General features: G+C 40.3%; 1 protein-coding gene and 1 long non-coding RNA gene across 5 annotated transcripts in view; one reads left to right on the top strand and one right to left on the bottom strand.

Moving 5' to 3' along the window:
* LOC146515301 (cGMP-inhibited 3',5'-cyclic phosphodiesterase 3A-like) overlaps positions 1-14,451 on the top strand; it is a 78,496-nt gene extending 64,045 nt beyond the window's left edge. The window contains exons 6-14 of one of the 4 annotated variants that reach the window (XM_085167728.1): positions 1,473-1,618; positions 1,743-1,880; positions 2,084-2,195; positions 2,418-2,531; positions 3,132-3,331; positions 3,746-3,949; positions 4,939-5,148; positions 11,787-12,045; positions 12,326-14,451. In XM_085167728.1, coding sequence (XP_085023854.1) covers positions 1,473-1,618; positions 1,743-1,880; positions 2,084-2,195; positions 2,418-2,531; positions 3,132-3,331; positions 3,746-3,949; positions 4,939-5,148; positions 11,787-12,045; positions 12,326-12,630 — 1,688 coding nt within the window. In that variant the 3' untranslated portion in view covers positions 12,631-14,451. Of the gene's footprint in view, positions 1-1,469; positions 1,619-1,742; positions 1,881-2,083; positions 2,196-2,417; positions 2,532-3,131; positions 3,332-3,745; positions 3,950-4,938; positions 5,149-11,786; positions 12,046-12,325 lie in introns of all 4 variants that reach the window. The other 3 variants (XM_085167727.1, XM_085167730.1, XM_085167729.1) reach the window with 3 other exon arrangements.
* On the bottom strand, positions 5,463-7,686 carry LOC146515302 (uncharacterized). Its single transcript, XR_014875235.1, has 2 exons — positions 7,411-7,686; positions 5,463-7,277 (listed from the first exon to the last, which is right to left on the bottom strand). It is a non-coding gene; the product is annotated as an uncharacterized LOC146515302 (long non-coding RNA).
* Positions 14,452-16,332: the final 1,881 nt, after the last annotated feature.

Here is a 16,332-nt window from a genome sequence, read left to right as displayed (position 1 = left end):
ACTGTTTGTTTCCATTGCACTCAGCTGATATGGGAGATTGATATATATATAGTAAACACTCACAGAAAACCCCAAACAAATGACTCGAGTAATGAGTTTGTGTTGATGATAAAGGAACACTACCTCTGCAGTATCTCATACAGTTAGGACCATAATTTGTTGGACGAAGACAATTTTTTTTGTGTGTAGTTTTGCCTCTCTACACCATCACGGTGGTTTTGAATTCAAACAGTCACAATGTGATAGAAGTGCAAACTTCAGCATTAATTCAAGGGGTTTAACAACCACTTTTCATCAACTGTTTAATAATTACAGCTATTTTCACACACAGTCTGCATTTTAAGAGGCTCAAAAGTAACTGGACAAATTAACATAATTTTATACATTAATGGATGTATAAAGTCTAAAACACATGGTCATCGGCAAATTCTTGCTTCCCTCATGGTGCTTCTTATTTGTGGATCTTCCTGCATCAAGTTTTGTATTTGACAACTGAAAAGCATGATCTGTTGGGCTGAGATCAGGTGACTGACTTGGCCAATGACTGACTTGGGTTTTTTTTTTGCCTTTAGAAACTCTTGGGTTACTTTTGCACAGTGAAGAGCTGTCCAATCAGTTTGGCTGAATCTATATAGCTCCCTACACATCAGAATTCCTCCTGCTGCTCGTATCAGCAGTCACATCATCAACAACGATGAGTGACCCGGTTCCACTGGCAGCTATAAATGCCCAAGCCATAACACTGCCTCCACCATGTTTGACAAATAGCTTGGTATGCTTCAAATCACGAGCTGTTTCTCTCGACCATATTTTTATCCTCCCATCATTAATCTCGGGTTCATCTGAAATTCTTGTTCTTGAGCATAACCAGTGGTTTTTACTTTGTTGTAAACCCTCTGTATTTATGAAGGCGTCTCTTGGTTGTAGACTTTGATTGTAGACGATGATACGCCTACCTCATTGAGAGTGCTCTCAACTCAGTTAAATGCTGTGAAATAGTTTTTTCTAACTATGGAAATAATTCTGTCATCGTGCATTTCTTGTCTTCTGTGGTCTTTCGGCTCTTTTGTTGTTGCTGAGCTGGGCAGAGCGTTCATTCTTGTTAAAAATGTACTACAATGTTGTTTATTCTACTGCTCCTAAAGTTTGTGAGCAGCACTCAACATGAGCACATATAAGTTTCTGTAGAAAGAACTAAGTGTGCTGCTTTATAAAGTAGCACCTACAAGCAGACTCACTATTAAAACTTGCTTTCAGTCACGTGAGAGACAGCAATCGGGGATCTCTGAGTGTTAATGAAGGCAGCAGTGACTTCATTACAACAAGCCAGGATTAAAGGAAGTGGATATGGAGAAGAAGTAAATCCACTTACTCCAAGAAACCTAGTGATATGCATCAGTTTAAGAAGATTAACAGTGGATTTTCTCCCGAGGCCGCAGTGTGACATCTCTTTGTTTTTCTTACACCAGCAGAGGACCAAGTGGTTGTGTCATCAGACTATGACAGCACCCACGAAGCCAACCACAGTGACAGCAGTGATGTAGCACATACAGAGGACGATGCAGAAGAAGGAAAAAACTCCCAGAATGTCATCCTCCATGCACTAATACCTCCGGAGGTAAGGCGGGCCAAAGCAGCTGTCTCAGTCACATTAGTACTGCTAATAAAACAGGAACATGTACTCCTTATGTAATATTTTCCTCATTGTTTTCATGTCTTTTGACCATTTGTTACTCACGCAGGACAAACCAATCTTGGCACCAGAGCCTTTAATAATGGAGGGCCTGGAACCTCTGATGAGTCAGCTGAACAATTGGAACTTCCCCATCTTCACCTTGATAGAGAAGACCAATGGGAAATGTGGACGAATCCTCAGTCAGGTCCGCCAGAGTGTCAAAGTGACAAATTATTTTATATTATAAAACAGTAGCATACTTTACTATTTATAACACTGTCTTTCAATTTTTTTCATTACATTTTTCAGTTTTACACATTTATTGAACACTTTTGTTATATTTAATATATCTGGATCTGGTGATGTCCATGGGGTCTGATATATATATATATATTTTTTATCTTTCAGGTATCTTATAGGCTCTTTGAGGACACTGGCCTGTTTCAGACATTTAAGATCCCCGTAAAAGAATTCATGAACTACTTCCATGCCCTTGAGAATGGTTACAGAGACATACCATGTAAGCTCGAGCATCTTCCCGCTTTTGTTTTTCACTTTGCTTCAGATTACTCGTTGCAAGGATGAAAGCAGCCACTAGATGGAAATGTTGAGCAATCTATGCAGCATTAGTACTCTGCACTGCCTTGAAGTTTAATTGAACAGACATTAGCAGCCCAACACTGCACCCTGGTGGAGATGATCACACACACACTGAGCAGACTTGTTATCTTCTCTAATCCAGATCACAACAGGGTCCATGCCACAGATGTGCTTCACGCAGTCTGGTACCTCACCACGCAGCCTGTGCCTGGCCTGCCCAGCCTCATGACTGACCACGGCTCTGCCAGTGACTCAGGTATGTCCATCAGTGCATGCATGCTGACAGCTGATGTCCTGCAGGTGTGTATGTGTATCCATCAGTCCATAAAAGTATGCAAAACTTGTTGTCAAGTTTTTAAATAAGAACAATATTTGCTCTACTGTACTTTTTTGCGCTTAAGATTTTCTATATGTAGGTCAGGTTTTTTTTTTATCCTGAATTTTTTCACATCCCCTGCAGCCATCTCATTAATGTCAAAGTATCAAACCTGCAGGAGTGTGTGTTCTTATCCCACTCAAAGTTGGTCTTATCTTACTCAGGCTTTTGGCACTTGCATACCAAACACTATTTGAAGTCTAGAACAGCATGAAATTGCAGGCAGATTAGAGTTCCCTCTTACCCATATTTCCATAACCTCATTTGTATGCCTTACTAGGGCCATCCCTTTGATCCACATATAAGTGGATTTGAACGTTAAAGTGTGTGTGTGTGTTTCTGTGTGTTGTGCTCCAGAGCACGTGCGTGCGCGTGTTTAGGTGTGTGCAGATGAAGGTACTGTACAGTTGTGTGTGTCTTGTGTAAATTCTGCCACCTTTCTCTTCAGCCTCCTCACTTTGTCTTCTCCCCTGTGGCTAGACTCCGACAGTGGAATAACACACAGTCACATGGGCTTCCTGGTTTCAAAGACCTACACTGTGTCAGAAGATGGTTATGGCTGCCTGTCAGGCCTCATACCTGCTCTGGAGCTCATGGCTCTTTACGTGGCTGCTGCCATGCACGATTATGATCACCCAGGGCGGACAAACGCTTTTCTCGTGGCCACCAGCGCCCCACAGGTGCTCATGCTATTCAGCCTACAGCATGGTCAACAGTATGTGATTAAATAAAAGTTTGTTTACTTGAATTACTGTCACACCTTTTTTTTTCTTTGTCACCTGAATAATGATTTGATAGATTATTTGTCTATTTCACTGTCAGCCTGCTTGAAAAAACAAACAAATCAACAGTTAGAATAAGTGTTTACAGGTCTACAGGTTACAAGGTAGAAATGTTACTGTTTGGTCTAGTTCTACATTGTGTTATCAATAAAAAGAAATCATAGAAATTATTGTATTAAGTAAATTACCCAATTTTGAGCAATGATGACATAATGATACTGAAAGAGTAGCTTGCCAATCGGAGAGCAATAATGTAGGCTTGAATTTTCCTGTCAGTAGTGTCTAACAATTATGGTTTGTTTTGTTTGACAGGCGGTGCTCTACAACGACCGCTCAGTTTTGGAAAACCACCACGCTGCCGCAGCCTGGAACCTCTTCCTGTCACAGCCAGAGTACAACTTCTTGGTCAATCTGGACCATGTGGAGTTCAAACGCTTCCGTTTCCTGGTCATTGAGGCCATACTGGCCACTGATCTGAAGAAGCATTTTGACTTCCTAGCTGAGTTCAATGCCAAGGTATTCTAAAAACATCCCTGTTCAATGTTTCACATTCATTTGACAAATTATAGAACTCTTCAGAGGGAGTTTAGCCTTTTAAGCCAGTGTAAACATTGAGTTGAGCATATCTGTCTTCAAATATAACATGAAAAGCTTACAATTGATTTTTTTTTTGTTTATTGTTAAAATTAAATAGCCAAGTAATAAATTGCTTGGAAAAGTTGGGGTCAAACATATTCTGTAGACATGCTTTCCTAACAGATCAGTTCTTTTAAAAACTGGGACAACGCTTCAGGAAAAGGAAGCTGTCAAGTGGTTTTCGAGGAGCAGATCTGTTTGTGCAATACATTGCAGTGCTCTCAATGTAAGTCAACAACACAAAGTACCCCATAGCCTTCAAGAACTCACTGGAGTGCAGACACAGTGTTGGCTTTCGATTTGAGGGTCCGCATTCCTCTCATTGTGAGTTCTACTACAGCGTTGCTGCTCGATGGCCAAGGCCTGTCAGCTAACATTGAGGTTGCTGGTTTGGCAGCAAAAGTAACAGTAAGGTCTCTCAGAGTCCCTGCTCTGCTCTTCCTGGAAGCGAATTAGCTTTGGGTGAAGTAGCCGTCAAGCTTTCCTCTGTTTCCTGAGCCTCTTTAGATCCGAAGCTCATTAAGCTTAACTAGAAATAATCGATTCATTCAAAAAGTGCTGAGATCAACTTTATATATGATTGAGTCCTGCTTTTCTTAGTAATATGTTCAAGCTCTGTATAGGTTAAAGCGCCTTATTGAAGCATTGTTTATATAGTAAGTAGCTTTGACAACAAGAATTGGGTTATGTCAGTATTAGCTTAACTACATAACCCAAAGTCTTATATATGTTTGTTTCGTCCTCAGTCCAATGAACTGATGCTGTAAACTATAGCTTAACAGAAAACATTTCAGCAGAAGATTATAGCTGTGCTTACATAACATGTTTGAATATGCTAATGCTGTCATGTCTGTCTGTCAATCCCTCAGGTAGGTGATGATCCATCTACAGGTATCGACTGGTCTAACGAGAATGACAGGTTGCTAGTCTGCCAGATGTGCATCAAACTCGCTGATATAAATGGGCCTCTGAAGTGCAAGGAGCTACATCTGCAATGGACAGAGGGCATTGTCAATGAGTTCTATGAACAGGTGTGTGAACCATCTTTTATGGGACCTAAGACCTCAGCTAAGCTAAAGGTCAGGGTGCACCTGCACACCAACATGACACCACACAGTACAGTATAGTACTGTCGCATAACACTAATCATACCAGTGCCAGTGTAACTTTTGAGCCATGACCTTTTTAGTAATATTCGGGTGATTTATGCATTAATATGTATTATTTGTATAATAATAATAATGTGTAAATAACTGATTATGATTTCATAGACTGAAATAACATTGCTGAAGCAATGATAGCAACAATTTAGCTTTTATTCATATGTAATTTACAGGATATACTTCAGAATCGGATTCAGAATTAGACTACCTCTAATGTCATGACATGCAACACATACAATAAGATTTGTTGTTTTTAACAAAAGAAAGTTGCATTTTACACATGCCCAATAAAGCTGTAAAAACAAAACAAAATAAAAATGTAATAAAAAAATGCAATACTATAGAAATCCAATCTATAAAGCAATGTACTTAAAAGATAAAAATACAATTTAAAAAAGTGCTATTTCTGTGCAACTAGTGACTTAGAGCTATTGGAAAGATACTGGGAGGGGAAAACTGAGTTAATTTTTGGCTGTTGGATAGAAACGGTTCCCAAATCTGGAAATGCAAACAGAGGAGAAACAGAGAAACAGTAACAGAGGACATATTTTAAGCAAGAACTGAACTCTAACTAATCTTGAATTGAAATGAATGGCTTGAATTCTGCAACAGCAAAGGTAGAGGGACGATGTGATGAGAAGGATTTTAAATTTGATTCTGGAGCCATTGATAATAATATGTTTCTAGTCCCTGTCAGTATTCTTACTGCAGCATTTTGGATCAAGTGAAGGGAGTTTTTAGGACAGCCTGATAAGAACGAATTACAGTCTACAAGTAATAGTTGCATGAACTAGTTTTTCAGCTTCACTCTGAGAAAGGATGTTTCTAATTTTAGAGATATTGAAGAACATACAACGACTTCAAGATTGCTCACAGTGTTATTGGATGCCAAGGTAATAGAGGATGGAGGCTCACTGGCTCACAGAAGGCAGGCAGAAAGATGATTGGACTACAGCAGTGATGTCAGCAATGAGTCTGACAACATGGGAAAGTGGAAATTATGCAAAAAATAAACCAGCAGTCAAACAGCCAGGAAAGCCGGCTGGGTTAGCAAACAGAAACATACTCTTTCTTCAAAAAGATTCCTTCTGATTTACAATTAAATAGCAATCTATTTCCAGGATAGGACTTTATCAAAGAACCATGAAAGAAAACATAACCCTGTTAGACAAAAAATAAATAAATACATGTAATATTTGTAAAAAATTGGCCATGAGAGTCAAATTACAAAGGCCCTAAGAAAAGCACAGCATGTATGTTGTGTGTGACGTCTTCCCGGATATGAATGAATAACAGCTATAGCAAGGATTCCTAGTTGCCTTGGTAACCAACCCCAAGTGTCATACTGTACACTATAGACTAGGAAGCCTCTGTTCCCACAGAGCAGAAAGATTGTAACGCAAAACCAAATGAGTTGTATAAAAACGACTGGATCTCGGACAGATCTTCAATTTGATGGAATTTATTAACGGTTGGACTCACATAAAAGAGGATACAACGAGGGGAGGAGGAGTTCTGAGATCCGGTTTTCCCTGTCATTACAGTATCCTAAACAGAAGCGTTATATAATGACAGTGAGCAGATGCTGTCTAAATTAATACAAACTCATAGCTGGGAGAAAATTTCATTAACTGCCTCCTCATGTAGGTGGCTGAATTTTCATTTATCCCAACTTCCCTTTGATGACACTATTGTGCTCTGTTTAGTTTGTAAAAGTTGAGGCGTTCCCCATGCAGTGGCACAGTATTTATAATACTGTAGATTTATATCTGTACATTGTGTAGAAGTCGTTCTTTGCTGTTCTTTGTTTCACATATAGGGCCTTTGGTCCATCTCCTTTATGAACTTCAGTCTTAGCCGGGGCATACACACCAATCTATTATATTGCCAGATGCTCTCCAAGAAGTCAGCTTTTGTTGTTAGTTTTGGCAAGCATCCATCCATCCATTTTCTTTTTCTTATCTAACTCGGCTGTCCCAGGGGCCTGGAGCCTGTCCCAGCCATCATGGGGGAGAGGCAGGGTACATCCTGGACAGGTCCCCAGTCTATTACAAGATTGTTACAAAGAGACAGACAACCATTTACTTTCACATTTACACCTACAGGGGGGTTAGAAAGCACACACTAAAAGATACATATAAAGGTAGGAGAAGCTGACAGAAAACCATGAGTATTTACCTGTGGCCTCTGCCAACTCCCTGAATACTTGTGACAACTTGTAATACTTCACCAGCGGATTGAGTAGACTGATAAAGAGCCATAACAGACAAGACTGGGGGCCTATAAGAAAAGAAAAAGTAAAAGAAAATGAAGTTGGGGAAAAAGTTAACAGAAGGAGCAGAAGGGAGTGAAAAATAAAGTAGAAGAACAGGGCCCACGCCCGCAAAGCAGCCCCAGAGACCGAGAACCAGCAATTCACTGGTGGGGGTACCAGCCACTTGGCAGGGAGTGTGTCGCGGGCAGTGTTGGGACTAACGCGTTATTAAGTAACGCGTTACAGTAACTACATTATTATTGTGGTAACGAGCACGGTAACTAGTTATTATGCCAAAATCAGGAACGCGTTAGTCGTTACTGGGATTTAGATAGGATCGTTACTCGTTACTTCGTGTGGTGGCTATCGCGGAGCTTCCACAGATTCTGTAACATTAGCAAAAGGTTAATGCAGAAGGAAAAGAGACCCGAGGCGGCCGCCGGTCCAAGTGTGAACTGAACTTCAGGTAAGAAGTTATGACCTGCAGTCTGGGTCAGATATAAACCAAGTTTAGGTGGAGTTTATTTTCGTTATTCTGACTTTTTCCGTACTGCGTACTAGCTAGCATGACGGAGTTTCTATACAGCTGGGTGGGTGCTATGAAGTTAATCATGTTAAACTTTATTTTGTTCATAAGTTATTAGAGTTGCCAACCGTCCCGTCTGGTATTCAGAGAAAATATTACGCGTTTCTTATTGAGGTGAAAAGGAACAGTTTGTCCCGGACTTCAGCTACAATGAAAAAGACACAAAGCTGGAGTTATTCTGTGTCTTTGCTGCACAGCTGCCTCTTCTTCTTTCATTCCCCTCCCTCTCCCGTTTCTACTTCAATCATGAAAACTGATCAATGATCAGCTGATCGGCTCTCTCGTTTGTTTATCGCCCACTTTGCGCCAGAAACAGGAAACCAGCCGATGTCGCCTTAAACAACAGCAGCACGTTTAAGCTTGATCAGCTGTTGTTAGAATTTATTTAATATTAATTTCTAGTTTCAGCTGATGTTTGCTGGAGCCACAGCTGCAAAAAAGCTGCTGGTCATGATATCGGTTTGGTTATCTGGTGAGAGGGAAACATGAAGATGAAACCAGGAGATGTCCTTACTGAATCATCACAGCTGAACAGGTGATGGAGAAACAGGTTTACCTTTTAGGTGACATAAATGAGTTGAAGGGAAGTTATGAACTGTTTCTGAGAGACAGATAACCCCAGGATCCTTTTTAGGTAGCTGACAGCTGGTAACTGTGCAGGTGCGGATCTAGCATTAACAGGGAGAGGGGGGCACAAAGAAATAATTTTCTTTCTTATTCTCGTTTAAAATGTCTAGCTTTTAAAAAATAATTATCTGAATCTTACAACAAAGGATTGATAGATTGATGCATATATACCATCAAAACAGTGTACATCACTGTCACAACAGCGTTTGTTTTCATTCAAAGGCTTTATGAGTTTTCCTATAATGGCGGGCCGGTCTCTAGTCAAAATGCCCGGGCCGATTTTTTGTCCCAGTCCAGCCCTGTATGCAGCTCATCTGCAGCCTGGTGTTACCTACATCTTCCTATTCAGAAGGCAGAATTTCCGAGTTCTGAGTACAATCAAAGCACCGCGACTGCAGTTTTTGTGTTGGATGTGAAAGGCGCACATGACGCTGTGATGTAGGCTAGAATCATGGCAGCAGTCAATGATGGTCCAGGCGTGGGATTTCTCTCGTGGAAATATGCACATTATCTTTTCCTTTCTATTGGTAGGTGGCACAGTGCACTTGTGGCAAGTAAGCAAGCTAGAAGACTGGCAAAGTTGTGGAAGCAACACATTAACAAGAGAATTCTGAGTAAAACCAAAGTTGCTTTCCCTAGTAACTAGTGACTTTGAAAGTAACGAGTAACTTGAAGTAACTGAGTTACTTTTGATAGAAGTAACTAGTAATGTAACTAAGTTACTATTTTAAAGTAACTTACCCAACACTGGTCGCGTGTAAATAGGCCCCAAACCTGGTCGAGCTTGAGCTTTTCTCAGAGAGAGGGGGAGTTTAAGACTGACCTGACAAATAGACATAGACAAACAGGCACACACTGACACACATCCTGCTTCAAAAACACTTGAGTGTTTGAGCCCGTTTGAGCCTGGTGGTTGACTCTGTTGGCTCACAGCAAGAAAGTCCTGGGTTTGAATCTACCCTCTGGGCCTTTCTGTGTGGAGTTTTGCATGTTCAGGATCTCTCCAGGTACTCCAGCTTCCTTCCACAGTGCAAAGACATGTAGTTAGTGGGGTCAGGTTAATTAGTGATTCTAAATTGGCTGTAGATGTGAGTGTAATGGTTTTCTTTCTCTCTCTGTGTTAGCCGTGCAACAGCTTAGCAACTATGTCCAGGGTGTAACCCTCTACCTCTCGCTCTGTGACAGCTGGGAAGTATTGAGATGTATTGTTTTGCTGGTTGTCAAAGGAGCTTGCAAAGAAAAGCGTCTGGACTTCTTTAAGTTACTTGAAGACGTTTCACCTCTCATCCGAGAAGCTTCTTCAGTTCTAAGGTCAAATGGTGGAGAGTCCCAGATATAAACCTAGTGGGAGTGTCCCCCCACAGAGGGACAAAAGGACCCCCTGATGATCCTCTAATCGCCTGAGCTAAGGTGTGGAACTGGGTATGGGTCCCAATCAGCCAGAGTTTCGGGTGAGTTCATTGTGAAACCTGGCCCCACCTTATCATGCGAATTCCTGAGGTCAGATGGCCCAGGGTGTGAGTGGGCGTTAAGGCGTCTGGGAAGGGATCTCAAAACTGGATTATAGATGGCAGAGAGTTGGTGTCGTAAACCACCACCTCTGTTCAAAGATGGTCGCTCACAGTGGACATAGATGGCTTCTTTCACTCCTCTTTCGAACCATCTGTCCTCTCTGTCCAAAATGTGAACATTGGCATCCTCGAAAGAGGAGTGTTAAAGAGTGTCCTTTATCCTTAAGATGCAGATGGACAGCTGAGTCTTCAGTTCATTTGACCTTAGAACTGAAGAAGCTTCTCGGATGAGAGGTGAAACGTCTTCAAGTAACTAAGAAGTCCAGACGCTTTTCTTTGCAAGCTCCTTTGACTACGATGACCTGGATGACTGAGAACCTTCACAGACATGTTTTGCTGGTTATTTTCTTTTCTTTCTTTTCTTTTATGGAGTTGAAATTTCAGGTGAAACCAAAAACTCTGATCTGACATGAATTTCAGCTGTGCTAGCATCACCGCATACAAAACAACTAAAAGGACAGTGCTGCTAGATGTGGTGATGAACGCAAATATCCTGTAGAGCTTTTGCTCTCTGTGCCTTTCCTCCCAAAAAATTCAGAGGCACATAATGCACAGGGTGTGTCGTCACCTAGTAACCGTAGTCAAGATAAGGGCTTGAGCATATTCTTCTTGACCCAGAAGCAATTAGCTGAGGTGGGTTTAGACTAAAGGCAAAAACAGATTCTGTTTGGTACTGCAGGACCAAAAAAAAATAGGCCATGATTACATATGATATTATTACAATGACAACGAAGCCAAGCATACATAAGGCCTACAGCATATATGAATCATTAGTTGTTGTTTTTTAAACAAAGCTACAAGATACCCCAGCTGTCTCCACTGTTCTTCTCTTATATGTAGATACAATGTAAAATTAAAATGTACAATATGTGACTGAAAAGATACAATAGTCCTGTCATGGAGTTATGACAGCTCCTTACACAATAGCAGCTCTCAGAAGGAGCACTTCCATTACTTTCTCAATATGTCAGAGGGATTAAATGAAGGAGGAATTAAGGGGAGCAAAAAATCAATCATGCCTGAAATCCAGAAGTCTACGTAAAGGAAAAAAAAATACAGAAGAGGGCGACTGTGTTTCAGTATTAGTACTTGCTCTTCTTTGATTGGCATATGACCTGGACAAAAACAAATGATATGAATCTTAAGCAGCCGGCCTTCGCAGTCATTAACAGATGACTAAAAACATCTCTTACTGCAAAACAAAAAAATCTATGGCAGCGGTTTTCAAATTTTGTCTTGCATATCAGAAGCTGAAGTGGGATAAATATATTAATTATGGCTGCATTCCATCTAGGAGAGGTCCTGCTCTTGTGTGTGAAAATTTGACCTCTGCCATCAGTTATTCCACCTGGTTTCCCTTCAGTCAAACCCAATCTCAGTGACCTAAATTATCATGTAGACTCAGAATCAGTAGAATCAGTTATGCTTATGCTAACCACAATTACTCATTTCCTGTAAAATAATATGAAATTAACTGGCGATAATTTTATATCTAAATGGCTTATACTTTGTGTAGGGTGATGAGGAGTCCAGCCTTGGCCTTCCTGTCAGCCCTTTCATGGATCGAGCAGCCCCACAACTGGCCAAACTCCAGGAATCCTTCATCACCCACATCGTTGGACCCCTGTGTAACTCCTATGACTCGGCCAGCCTCATGCCTGGACGATGGGTGGAACCCAACCCGGAGGAGGAGGGGCCAGAGGTTGGAGAGAATGAGGAGGAGGATGAGGAGGATACTGCAGAGGAAGACACGTCCACCTGCTCGGAAGCGTCCCGTAAGTATTCAAATGTAAATCTGCAATAATGATAACAGTATTTATATTTGAATGTCTATCTAAAAAGAGAAATTTATTTGTTTAGAATAATTTGTTTGTGCATTTATGGGCAGCATTTTTTGATTAACAAAAAGAAAAGAAGGACAACTTAGATTCCTGTAAAAGATGAGACGTTTGGGGAGGCATTTGCTCCCACTCGTAAGTTTTTACCCCTGCCAAAGATGTCTGATCACAGAGAACGACAGACGTATTAATTCACGGAGGTGTTTGTTTTCTCCAGAGAAAGCAACTCCCATGAAGAGGAGGAAAGTCTTCTGCCAGATCACGCAGCACCTGCTGGAGAACCACGAGATGTGGAAAAAGGTGATTGCAGAAGAGAACCAAAAACAGGCACAAGGAGCGGAGCCTGTCCATTTAAACAATGTAGCTGAACCTATTCTGGCTATTCATGAAGAGGAAGAGGAGTCAGGTAGCAGAGAGGAGCTGATAGAAGGAGAGGATCCAGAGGAGGAACCAGAATGGCCTGTAGCTCTGAGGGAAGACTCTAAACCTCAAGAGCAACTAGAGGAGGGGGACCCACAATGAAACAACACAGGGGAAATATGGCATCATTCAGGACAAGGACATGAAGAAGTGTTACTTTGTTTTGTATTAACTGACTCCTGTTTTTGCCAGCACATCACTTAGACACAACACTGTAGATGTTTGGGAAATGTGTGCCTATAAAGAAAAAAAAAAAACAGGGTGGCAAAATATGTGCTTTACACATGTTATCTGAATATTTGATTTCACCAAACATATAAAGCTTTCCATATTGCAATACAGGACTATTCATATACTTTGGGATAAAAACTCTTTTGCTACTGTCACAAGAAGAAGAAGAAGCCTGGTGGCACAAGCTTCAACCCTTTGTGGTAACGCGGGACTCCAGATATTTGCTGCCAGTTTATATATAATTACTTCCTGAGTGCATATATATATAAATATATATATGAACTTGTGTTTCAATTTTAGCATTTTTGAGCTCTCCCACTGACTGTATGTTATTTTCTTTGTTTTTGTTTTCTATACATGGATTATAAAGGGGGTCAAAGAAATGAGGAACATTGGTGTTTGCCAAAATAAATGACTCACTCTTGGGAATTAGCATACAATATCAACTATTTACACATTTTATGTTTTCCATTTGTTGCCAAATGAAGTACTTTATGTACCATTTGAGTTTCACACAGAGACCCGAGGCTCGTCACGCTATGCATGTGTGTCCACTTGTGCGTGCCTGCGTGTTTAAATGAATGCGCTCATGTGCACAATTCCTGCAGATGACGTAGATGAATTCAGCAGGTTTCTTGTTATTTGTAATACATTACTGTCCCAGATATTGTATTCAAAGGACCTGCACTGGCAGCAATCATGCATTCAAACAGAACCAGAAAACAGATCCTTTTACCACTTAAGAAAACTTAACGCCATCTCAAAAAAGGTGACATTTAATTCAAATTCATTTGTGTCCCCCCAAGTGTTGTTTAAAAATCGCCTTTTGACAGGAAGTCCTTTTTTCTTCTTGTCATCATCATTTTAATACTCATGCAGCTGGACTCAGTGTGTCGTGCAATCTATAATTACTGTTGCTTAAAATCTGTAAACGATGCTGACCTTGAACCCTCAGGAAACCCCCCCAGCTGTTGAAATTCAACGTGAACATCACATAACAGGACATTACGTGAAAAACACACCAGAAATCTAAACTTTAAGTCTGTTCATAAAATAAGGCTTAGTTTATGTCACAGCTGCTGACTTTGATTTTTTCATGGTGACTCTCTCTGAATCCCATCCTGGCACCTCAGGGAGTTAATTCTTCTCTTCAAGTTCAGCGCAGGCAGAGTGCATCAGCTGGTGGATGAAGTTTCGCAAAGAATATTGATTACATCAGTTTGCATGATAATACACAAAGGGAATGTTTCCCCTGTCATTTCAAATTTAGATGATCATAATCTGTCTTTTTTTTTAACATCACATGACTTTTTCTCACGTCAGTCTTCTCACACTGGTGGTGCAGCAGCATTGGAGCCAAAGCAATTCTCTCTGTTTATGTAACAATTGCAGCTGTTTGGAGTTTGCGCTTTATTTAATGAAACCAATGTTCAGCAGATAAATGCTGGGAACCGTTTTTATGATTTCACCCGGGTCAAGATAACATCACTGCAGCGTGTAATCTTTTATCAATTTCACCTTTCGTCACATCAGATTCTTTCCATGTGATTTTTGTCCCGACTGTCTCCCGTTTCTTTGTGATGATGGGAAGTATTTATGAGTAACATTGTAAAAACTGTGAAATTTCACAGGAATTATTTTAGCAGCCAGAAATTCACCAACAATTCTGACAGTTAAATGTTAAGTCACATTTTTCAACTGAAATAAAGCCATAAGTGTAAATAACCAAGTACATACAGAAGCTTGAATAAGATACAAAATCTAATGAATATCCAACTTAATTTGAATCACTGACATTTACGCACAAACTAAAAAAAAATGAATGCATTGAATTGAATAAGTGCTCTATTTAGAATCAGCAGTTCAAATTTCTGTTATGGATGCAGTCAGCAAGCATCTCATGCTGCACCACTGCTCTCTGTCATAATCTGATTTCTTTAAACTGATCTTTGGAAAGGTGAACGGCAGATATACGAGTCTGTACACATGACACGAGAGGTGAAATTACACTGTAAGACACAGCTGTGGAACGTCAACGCATTGTATTCTAGCATATCCTGCGTTGACGTAGCGTCACACAATATGTCCGGCTGTGCTGAATAGAGCGCCGCATCCACAATGGGCCGTTCTGCTTTTTCTGCCTCTCCTCTGCAGTTTGTCTTACACAGGGAGGAGCGCACGCACAAGCTCAATAATTGGTTGACCTACTGATTAGTAGGTCATCTCAGATTTACGAAACCCTTTATCAGGCCAGAATTGTTACAAGCCATTGAATCGGGACAATGTTAGTTCTTTGGGCCTCAAATGTCCATGGGTTGCTGGGTGCATGCTCTTTTCTGTATGCTGATGCATTTCATGCCCAATGAGCTATAATCATCATTACCTGCACAATGGACACATTTTATTTAGCTTTGGAAAAGCCCCGTGAATTATCATCAATGTTATGTAGGAAAGCTGTTCAGTGTATCTAAGCTTAAGTGGTCCAGAATTGGAAAAACATACATTCTGTCTATGACTCATTGGGATAATGTAACTTCCACTTCCAGGCTGTACAATTACACAATTTCATCACCTCAAACACTCTAGAAATCCTTCCTTTTTGAATGTATATATACAGTATTTAGTGTATCTGCGAGAGCAAAACAGTGTGTGTTTGCTTCTATGTCTATTCTTCCATTGACCCCTCTAATGTGACTCCGTCCTGTATTTAATTATCTTGTACTGTTGGGGAGAAGGGGATAGAGATTGTGAAGTAATGAAGGGCAAAGCGATGCTGTGAGTAGTTCTTCAATTCTTCACGGATACTCAGATGAAATTATTATTCACAGAAAGTCCTATAGGATATTTCTCCTCGCGCTTCCTCTTTGATCTGCGTACTCTTAGCCTCACAGACATAAGCACTAGAGCATTCATCACGCAACATCTTTAAAGGCCAGCGGACTGTGTCCACTGTGTTTATTTCCTGGTGATTGCAAGTGTAACGCGTACGCATTTTGCCCCACAGTCACATCAAGTCAATACTTGCATTTGAGTGGATACCACCGTATATCAGTTTTAATCGTGTATATTTTGTGTTGTCATTTGTTTTAGTTGATTGCCATGCTTATTCACACATGTAGAATAATTGTAACCAAGAGAACCAAACAAGTTTTACAATTACGTAAACAAAAGGAGATGATGTATTTTTATATAGTTGACACATAATTAACGAATTAATTGCTTTCTTCTCACAAGTACCTTGCACTTACCACATGTACTAAAGAAGAATATGTCCAAATACATAGTATTTGTGAAAGTAAAATAATTGATTTCCTTGCAGGTCGATGCTCCATTTTGTACAAAATACATACATGCTGTACAGTGAAGAAATTTTAAAACTACAAAAACTCTTTTAGATATACATTATTTATTTTTACCATTTTGTAATTTAGACACTATACTGTAGCTTCAATATTGCCAGACTTACTGGAAGTGCCTATATTGGTATTATGTATTATACAGTGAATATATTTGAAGATCAGTAGACGTCACAAACTGAACCATGTGGATGTTGTAATGTGAATACATTGAATT

This window comes from Neolamprologus multifasciatus, chromosome 7, assembly GCF_963576455.1.
Source record: "Neolamprologus multifasciatus chromosome 7, fNeoMul1.2, whole genome shotgun sequence".
NCBI classification, from domain to species: Eukaryota; Metazoa; Chordata; class Actinopteri; order Cichliformes; family Cichlidae; genus Neolamprologus; species Neolamprologus multifasciatus.
Note: the sequence above shows the minus strand (reverse complement) of the source record. Positions and strands in the feature narration are given on the sequence as shown.